We start from the raw sequence: 10,271 nt of genomic DNA on the forward strand, positions 1-10,271 counted from the left end.
CATTAATATATCGTCCAATCTGGGGAGCACTGATTTTAACTCTTTAAGTCTGAACTGATAAAATGAAATATTGTAGGTTTTTATTTTTTACTCTTTACTTCTGTCAACATAACTCATGTAATGCTGTTTAGTTTTGACTGTTGAAGAAGAAGAAGAAAGAAGCGAACTTTGCTTTGTTCTCAAGAGTCTAAAGGAATATTTTAGAGAAACATTTTTTAAAGTACATTTTTGAGTCACAAAAATTGCTTTTGAGATGGCTTGGTTTTTAGACAATAAAAATATCTTTGGTTTATGTAATGCTGTTTAGTTTTGCAGCATTCCAACGGATGAGTCATCTTGGTTTTTCTCAACATTTGGGACCTGCTTGTGAAGCTTATACTTCTTCAAGAACAGGGTTAAAAATTTGCATGCCTTTGAAATTTTGAAAATACTATTTTGAGATTTTCATTATCTGAACCAAATGGGACTAGACTTAGCCTGTTTTTTTTTTTTTTTTTTTTTGAGAAAATCCTAAGACTAAACTCACACACACATTTACTGGGAAGAGGGGACACGACTTAGCCTGCTTTTGTTGATGGTTTCTGCTTGACAAATGGTATAACGGGCACTGTTATCTTCTCTTCATTGTCAATTTACTCTGACTAGTAAACAGAACCCAGAAACTAATGGTGAGATTGCAATCAACCAGCTGTCTCAATCAAGTTATGTTCAAAAGTTCATTAAGGAATTGGAAATTAAAATGGATGGATTGGAAAGACAAAAGGATTGTCAAATGAGTACGAGAAATGAGAAGTCGGTAACATTTAAAGTTTTACGATAGGAATATAAATGTATATTATTAGGTAAACAAAGTAAATGATTCTCAAAAAAAAAAAAAAAATACTTGCCAAACAAAATTGTTCCTTTTAATTATTTTTTTATAAATATTTTTTCTGTTAGAATTGATAATTAATTTTGTATATATATTTTTTTTAAAAATAGTAATACTTACTAGAACACACCATCACAAAAGAAGTATACTGAGAATTAATTCTGTATATTGATGTGTATAACTGTACAAGTGACCGCCTTTATATAGAGGTAGGTGTAGGAGTGTTGTACAAACGTTCTGTGTGCAAGTGCAATACAAGTAATATATGCACGCCAGACAAATAAAATAAAATGGGCCTAAACACTATCAGGCTTGTACACTTATAGCTCCTTCAAACTCAAAATGGAGGATGAGAGACCAATTTTACTTTGGAAACTAGATCACAAAAGTGTGTTGTAGGATGTGACGATATAAAAATGTATGTTACCTAGCTAATCTTGGGAAGAAGTGGAGATCAGCAAGAGAGAACCCCGATAGAGGTTGCCCAATCCTAAGATACATTATCATTGGTTTTTTACGTGACCGGAAAAACCCCAATCCGGCCAAGATCAGAGAATGAAGCAATCGAATTTGCTAAGCTACCTTAAAAATGAAATCGGGAAATCTCTCGAAGGCATCTAATTTATGGTCAGCCCAATAAAGAGTTTGCTCTGGATCCGAGCTTAGCCAATAGTGCATAGGATATACAGGCCCATTTACTAGGCAAGGTACACTAGATACACACGCATGTCGATCAATCCAAAAGTAGTGGTAATGGAAGCCTGCATTCAACAATAAGCAAGAAAATATTCGAACATGCATATCCATCCATAGAGAAATATGAATAAACAGTTTACAGTCATATATAAATATATGCCTGTATACATGCCCAAAAAATACACTTATAAATTGATGATGTTGAAAATATCACCAGTGAGCTACACGATGCTCGCTCGGTCGATACGTCACCTACACAAAAGAAGAAGAGAAGACCTAACGAAGAGCATTGGTGTGGTGCTGGCCAAATACCCTCTGATGGTTAAGTTAGAACTTCTTACAACTATAGAGTGCTAGAGAGGGTTTTAATAATGCGTACCTTGATTTGTGAGGGTATTGAGGTTTTTATAGTAGTAGAGGTTCGACCATCTCTTCCTTGGGCTAGAAGTCCTTTCTTTATAGGAATCCTAATGAGCATATATTACGGAATCCTTTCCTTGTAGGATACTAGCATTAAACGTAGGATACAAGTCGTTTCCTTATTTATTTATGTGTGGTGACCAAGTCAAGGTCTCAATAAGACCATCGGCTTTAGGACTGTCAGTTTTCCTTACATCCTTCAGCCATAACGGCGTCAGTCTCTTGATGGTGTTATCTTTAGGGTGAGCTAACTTCCTTCTTGTTAAGTCTCTGTCCGTCAGTTTTTTGGATCTTCAGTCTGACTCATAGTTTACCCCGTCAGCTTAAGCCGTAGGGCCTACTCTATGATCAAATTCGACGGGCTAAATCCGGAGCGCCTTGCTTGCTATATTTCTACTTATCAGTTGCCCCCTACTCCATCTCTCTGTTAGCTTTCACTGACGGGTTATGGAGTTGTACTTTTTGGCCAAAAGAGAGGAAATAATTTAAAGGCGATTCCTCGAGCAATAAGTATTAAATGCTTTAAACACGTGGCACATTCTGGTTGGCTCCGCTTCTGGATGAGGGCATCGCTTCATCTTCCATGCGTTTCCCCTCTATATATAACCCACCTTTCTCTTCATTTCTCCTATTTCATTCTTATTGATTCCTGGAGAGAAGATTCGTCGCTCTTGCTCTGTCGATTCACCTACATCGTCGCCTGTGCTGCCGCCGTCGCTTTTAGAACCGTCGCCTGCTTTTAAGAAACTTGTAAGTTATTTCTGCTTCTTGTATATGTATGCTTTATTTCGATCGATTTCTCTTATAGTGAAGTCGTCATCTTAGGTGCTTAGAATAAATCCGTCACTTGTAGGTAGTCAAATGTCAAGTGATGCATCGAGTGATCAGTCGTCAGTCTACGAAGGAGCGGGCTACGGCGAGGTATTTGGTTCAGGTCATGAGTCCGGGAGCTTTTCTTAGTCATCAGAGAGAGAAACGTCAGCTCAGTCTCCTGTCAAGGAGGTAGGGAGTCATGGAGACGACGGTCAGGAGAAGGAAGTAAATGAGGAAGGTGAAGTTGAGGTGGAAGGAGAGAGGGATAGTGATGAAGATGAAGGTGACGAAGAGTCTTGTGAGGGAACTTCAGGAAGCCCTGGAGGTAGTCGTTTCTTCATCCTCCCCAAAGAATGGGCCGTCATTAAATTTTAACCGAAAATGAGCGATAAGGTTTTTAAAAAGTTGCGTGTCCATTTTCAAATCCCAGACCATATTCTCATTCATCTGCCTATGGAAAATGAAAGGTGCTATACAAGGAGAACCACAGATGTTGGGATGTATGATGCAATATTTGCCGCGGGGCTCAGACTGCCCTTGACGGCCTTGCACTGTCTGTTAGCTGACTTTCTTGGGTTATCCATTAGCCAAATTGCCCCCAATTCATGGAGGATTTTCATAGGTGCCGAGGTCTTGTAGGGTCGTCTAAATAGGGGACACCGTCAGCTTTCTTTAGATGAATTCTTTTACTGCTATCATCCCCAACATCTTTTTTCTTCTAAGGGGATGTACCATTTCGCCGTCAGGGAGAGGGATTTGAGATTAGTGTTTAAGATGCCAAACTCAAATAGAGATGGGAAGAGTAGGTTCTTTTTTGTTAAAGGGATGAACTGGGTGCGTCGTTAGGAAGAATGGGAGACGATGCCCCATAACTATTTTGATAATACTTGGGCTTTTGTCAAAGATTCAGGTTTTAGCCATCAGCTTTTATCCCCGTCAACTTTTACATATATTTACTTATTTATTTCATGATGTTTTAATTGCGTCAGCCTATTTTTCTTTTCAACCAGCACTCGTTCCCTTATAACCGACAAACAAATTGATTTTATCCGTTGGGTGCTGGAGATTCCCTTAGAGGAGCGAAAGTGTCGAGATTTAATCACTCTTGACACTCTTCATGCATATTGCGGGGGTCCAGAATTGACGCCTGAAGCCCGTAAGCTAGAGGAATTTTCTCGCCGTCGTGAGTAGTTTTCTGCCACTCCATCACTTAGATTCTTATCGTCAATCTTTCTTATGCATATCTGTTGTGTTTGCAGAAATGGAGGCTGCCAAGCAACGGATAAGGGCTGCTGCTGCCCGTTAGAAGGAGGAGAAAAGGGCCAAGGGAGAGTTGGCATCTTCGTTAGCCCCTAAAGCCGTCACTAAGGGTTCGTCGAAGAGGAAAACCGACTGGAAAGATGCCCGTCCACTCAAGAAGGTGGCCGTCACTATTGGGGATGAACCCCTAGAGAAGTCACCCTCCAAGTCAGTCCATGGGGCTGGAAAGGGGGTAATGACTTCTTCTGGTCCTATCCTTAAGGGGCCCCGTTGCCTACTAATGCATAAGGATTATGCCATCGAAGAGGTAGAATCGTTCATAAAGCTGACGGACATAGATCCTTGTGCTTTGCTGGGGACGGAGGACTTATGGCGTCGACTTTGTTTGACCTAACACGGGTAAGCCGTCTCTCTTATCTCACTTCTCTTATCTTTTCCTTGTTTGTTAACTGACGGTTGTGTCCTTCTTTAGGCTTTGGTATGTGTAAAAGTGCTCCAGGACCGGTGTGTGGCCAAGGAAGGAGTCGTCACTCGTGTTAGCAAACATAACACTAACTTGTTGAACTAGCAGGCGCAGTATAAAGAGGTCGTCCGTGTTCTGAACGTTGAGCTGAAAAAAGTAAAGCAAAAGCTGGAAGAGGTGGGTCGTCAGAAGGATGAGTTGAAGCAAGAGCTGACGACCCTATGTAAGCAGGTCGAGACAGCTGGGGCTAACTCGGTTCAGGAATTCAAGGCGTTCGATTCCTTTATTGGTGCCTGTGGTGGATACTACGGCACTGGATTCGATGACTGCCTTAAACAAGTTGCGTCAGCCTTTCCTGAGCTGGATCTATCTAGGATCACCTTGGATGACGCCCCGTCAATGACGCCTGCTACTGACGCCGCTGTTGAAGGTGACGACTCTGAGGATGCTCCCCCACATGGAGATAGTGGAGTTGTTTTGGCCCAGCCTGCTACGAATCCTCCCGTCAATCCTTCTGTGGAGATCCTTGACGTAGAAGACCCTTCCGTTCAACAAAGTAAAAAGACTTCAAGTGACGCCCCTTCAGAACAATTGTAGTTTTTTGTAATTGTAATCTTTTGTTCCATTTTGCAAACAATATTTTTAAGTGCCCCTTTGGGCTTTCTTTTGTAATACTTAAACAAATTTCTTTTTTAAGTGCCCTTTTAGGCTTTGATTTATAAGTAACCGTCGCTTTTGATCATGTGTGCATGCCTACTTTGTCCGTATGCTTTACTTTCTTTCTTTGTAGACTTAGTCTATTTTTAAGTTGCAGGATGAGGTCGTCAACCTTTTTGTGGGTTATAATTTAAGTAGTAGTGATTATGGATTCAACTATTCTAATGACGTCGTCAGCTTAGTAAAGCCGTCGCTCCCTTCATTTTTGAAGTTGTTTGTGTTAATGTTGGGCTTGTTCTGTTTTAAGGGTTCGTTATGTCCATCGGCTTCTTGCACTGGACTTATCCCTTGCTAAAATTCCTTTATTTTGAGACCGTCACTTTGTTGAGTCCGTTATTTTTGAGGAGTCCGTCACACGGAGCGTTAGTCTTACGGCTTTGTCCACATTATGGACTTAGTGAAGCAATTTTGTTAAGACCGTCTCTTTTGATGAGTCCGTCACTTGGACAGTTAATTTTATGGCTTTGTCCGTATCATGGACTTAGTGGAGCCACTTTGTTGAGACCGTCACTTTCATGAGCCCGTCTCTTTTGATGAATCCGTCACATGGACAGTTAGGTTTATTTTCTTGTCCATGCTATGGACTTGGTTTCTGGCCCATCCTTTTGGGATTGGCTTGTTAGTCTTGAGGACTTTCAGTCGCCCATTTTTTGGAAACTGAAGGTTGTCCACTCTAGCTTAGAATTTTTACCTTTTATGGATTTGATGTCGTCTATTTTTTGCAAGCTTGTAAATAGAAAACATCCCTTTCTAAATAAACTCCTCTTATTGTCATGCATTCATAAAAAAGTAGTTCTAAAAAAAACTTGCCCTTTGGGCTTATTGTAGCAAAAACTAAAGTAAAAACTTGCCCCTTAGGCTTATTGTAACAAAACTAAGTAAACGATAAGTTCGAGGAGTAAAACTATAAATGAGAGGAGGTGTTGTCGTCATCTCTACTGGTAGTACTTTCGTAAGTGTTCCGCGTTCCAAGGATGTGGCAGCTTCCGCCCATCTAACGTTTCCAGGTGGTAGGCGCCCTTCCTCTGCCACGCCGTGACTCGGTAAGGCCCTTCCCAATTTGGGCCAAGCTTCCCTTGGGTTGGGTCTCTTGCTGCGCCCGTGACTTTCCTTAGAACGAGGTCTCCAACCTGGAAGTCTCTTCGTCTGACCCTGGAATTGTAATGCTTGGCCATGTGGTTCTAGTATCGTGCGAGCCTTTGTTCCGCTTTCATCCTGACTTCGTTTATTAGATCGAGCTATAGACTTATAGCTTCCTTATTTTTGCTTTCGTCATAGTTGTGCACACTGTAGCTTGTGAGTCTTACTTCGGCGAGGATGACCACTTCGTTCCCATATGTTAGCCGAAACAGTGTCTCTTCTGTAGGCGTCCTTGCTGTCGTCCTGTACGCCCAAAGTATGCTTGGCAGCTCTTCAGGCCATATACCCTTTGCCCCCTCTAGCCGAGTCTTGACAATCTTGAGCAAGGATCGGTTCGTGACTTCAACCTATCCATTAGCTTAAGGATGGGCGGGGGAGGAGTAGTGGTTCCATATCCCCAACTGCGAGCAAAAATCCCGAAAAGAGTCGTTATCGAATTGCTTCCCGTTGTCCGAGACCAAGACCCTAGGGATGCCAAACCTTCATATGATGCATCTCTAAATGAAACTCCGTATGTTTTTCTCTGTAATGGTGGCCAAAGCTTTAGCTTCCACCCATTTTGTAAAGTAGTCGATGCCGACTACTAGGAACTTCAGCTGTCGTACTGCGGTAGGGAATGGTCTCATAATGTCTAGCCCCCATTGAGCAAAGGGCCACAGGGCCGTTATTGGGGTTAACTCCTCGATTGGTCGCCTAATGATATTGCTGAACCTCTGGCATTTATCACAAATCTTGACATAAGCCTCGACATCTTTCTGCATGGTGGGCCAAAAGTACCCCGCTCATACCAGCTTGTCCACTAAGGATCTCGATCTTGAGTAGTTTCCACAGATTCCCTCGTGTACCTCTCTCATGATGTAGTCTGCTTCTTCAGTACCTAAGCATCTTAGGTACGGTCGGGAGAAACCTCTTTTGTATAAGACGTCTCTTATCAGGATGAATCTTGTTGCTTGGACCTTCAGCTTTCCTTACCTAATGAGGGCTTCAATTTGCTGTTTCAAATCATAGTAGTCAATCGTGTCATGTACGTGGTCGCGGTGGAAGTGACAGTATTTGTCTCGGGATCGTTTGTTTGGATCCCCCTTTAGCTTTCCCGGGAAAGTCAATGCCTTCTCATCCTTGATTTGCATTAGGATTTGGTCGACTGGGGCGGTTAGTAGAGTAAAACTTGTGAACCTCCCCATGGGGGGCTTAAAGCGTCTATCATCTCTCCGCTCTCCGGTTTTCGCCATCTTTCGCCCTCTTTCCTGTCGGTTATCTTCCTGCCTTTCTCTCTTCTTAGGTTTTTTATCACAAGCTAGTAGTGCGTCTTCGGCATTCATGTATTTGGTGGCCCTGTATAATACGTCCAACATGGTTTTTGGGTCATTCTTATACAATGAAAATAAGAACTTACCCTTCTTTAGGCCATTTGTAAATGCTGCCACGAGTATCTTGTCGTTTGCTTCGTCAATGGAGAGTACTTCCTTATTGAAGCGGGCTATGTAAGATCTCAATGTTTCATCCTCCCGTTGCTTGATACTCATTAAGCATGTGGTAGACTTCTTGTACCGATGCCCTCCAATGAAGTGCAAAGTGAATTGGGCGCTCAGCTTTTTAAAGGTGCTAATAGAGTTAGGTGTCAGCTGACTGAACCAAATTCTCGTAGGGCCCTTTAGTGTCGTCGGGAAGGCTCTACACATAATCTTGTCCACTACTTCCTAGAGATGCATCAAGGTCTTAAATGTTTCTAGGTGATCAAGCGGATCCTTGAATCCGTCGTAGCTTTCGATTTGTGGCATGCGAAACTTCTGCAACAGGGGGAAGGAGTTGACGGAAGTAGTGAAAGGTGAATCGGTTCGGTGAACCAAATCGTCGAGGTCACTAGACACCCATCCTTTAAGGGCGTTCATCATGACCTCCATTTGTTCTTTCATCGCCTGTATCTCCACAATAACAGGAGGTGGAGCTACATCTATAAGGGATGAGGGGCTGATATTTTGCCATTCTGGCCTACTTAGGGCGTTACTACCTTCAGGCCCCTCTCGATCTCCTCGTACAGCACTGGTACCTTCTTGTTCTCTCTGATTGTTTGGCGCCGCGTTTTTCTGACGCAGCTGTTCTTCTAGGTCGCGATTTTGTTTGGTGAGGTGTTCCATAGCTACGGAGAGGGTTTGTATTTGTCTCTCTTGGGGAGTCATGGATGGTTCCTCCTCTTGGATGTTATTGGTGGTCGCCATCAAACGGGTTAGCACCATGTAACTCTTCTGTCTGGGAAGTGACAATGTGGCCTTTGAACACGAAAGGGACTATCTGCGCTTTCTTTCCTACAGACGGCACCAACTAATGATGCTGAAAATATCACCAGTGAGCTACACGATGCTTGCTCGGTCGATACTCACTTGCACAAAAAGAAGAAGAGAAGACCTAACGAAGAGCACCGGTGTGGTGCCGGCCAATACCCTCCGATGATCAAGTTAGAACTTCTTACAACTCTAGAGTGCTAGAGAGGGTTTTAATAATGCGTACCTTGATTTGTGAGGGTATTGAGGCTTTTATAGTAGTAGAGGTTTGACCATCTCTTCCTTGCGCTAGAATTCCTTTCCTTATAGGAATCCTAATGAGCGTATATTATAGGATCATTTCCTTGTAGGATACTAGCATTAAACGTGGGATACAAGTCATTTCCTTCTTTATTTATGTGTGGTGACCAAGTCAAGGTTTCAATAAGACCGTCGGCTTTAGGACCGTCAGTTTTCCTTACATCCTTCAGCCATAACGGCGTCAGTCTCTTGATGGTGTTATCTTCAGGGTGAGCTAACTTCTTTCTTGTTAAGTCTCTGTCCATTAGTTTTTTGGATCTTCAATCTGACTCATAGTTTACCCCATCAACTTAAGCCGTAGGGCCTACTCTATGATTAAATTCGATGGGCTAAATCCGGAGCGCTTTGCTTGCTATATTTCTACTTATCATGAATATAAAAATGCACATCTCAAAAATTACCAGAATGAATAACTGCTGGATATGACAAAATTGTATATCTTACGAATTCATGGCTCAAGGAACTAATGTTTATCACTGATAAGCAAGGTAGCAACCTCTTTTTCATCCGCTCAAGGATGAGGTATCTGTGAAGATTCAAGATAACCAAGAGCAAGGGACTGTGTCGTTTAACAAAAGAAAAGTGAAGTCAGAAAAGAAGAAGAACAACGACAGTGTTTTGATAAATGACAAGAAGAAGAAATTAAAGGAAACGATGTCGTTCTATTTAAATCAAGAAGATACAAGACATGTGTTGGAGACTTTAAGCACGTGATTAGTTTGTTAGTTTGTTACTGGTTGTACAAATGTTAGTAACTTATTGATGTGTTTAGAAATTAGCTAGTTAGCTTGTTTTGGCTCCAACTTAATGCTCTAGTAATTGTATATATATAGCAGAGCTTGGTGTAATTATTTCTGATGCTTTCTAATTCATTTTCTCAGCAATAAAATCTCAGATTCAGAAAGCTCTCTCAATTTTACATGGTATCAGAGCTCTAAAGCTCATCAATGGCTTCCAACATTTCTTCCAGTTCTGAAATTCCTCCTCAAACTACACAACCTGCTTCTAGTTCTCCATTAATGGATGATACTAATCCCAAAAGCCCTTACTTTCTTCCATCAGCTGATAATCCAGGCATTATATTGGTTTCTCAACCTTTGCTTGGTTCTGAGAATTACTCAGCTTGGGCAAGAGCTGTCTTTCTATTCCTGAGTGGTAGAAACAAGTTCGGTTTTGTGAATGAATCAATTCTGATGCCTGATCTCTCATCACCATTGTTAGATGCTTGGATTAGGGCAAATACAACCATTCTCTCATGGTTGACCAATTCCGAAGACATTGCAGCGAGTGTGATGTACATCAACATTGC

General features: G+C 41.9%; 1 protein-coding gene across 1 annotated transcript; it reads right to left on the reverse strand.

Moving 5' to 3' along the window:
• Positions 1–7,348: 7,348 nt before the first annotated feature.
• On the reverse strand, positions 7,349–7,906 carry LOC112038689 (uncharacterized). Its single transcript, XM_024071522.1, has one exon. The coding sequence runs from the start codon at positions 7,904–7,906 to the stop codon at positions 7,349–7,351; it is 558 nt and encodes a 185-aa protein (XP_023927290.1).
• Positions 7,907–10,271: the final 2,365 nt, after the last annotated feature.

This window comes from Quercus suber, unplaced genomic scaffold (assembly GCF_002906115.3).
Source record: "Quercus suber isolate HL8 unplaced genomic scaffold, Cork oak 2.0 scaffold_521, whole genome shotgun sequence".
Taxonomy (NCBI): Eukaryota; Viridiplantae; Streptophyta; class Magnoliopsida; order Fagales; family Fagaceae; genus Quercus; species Quercus suber.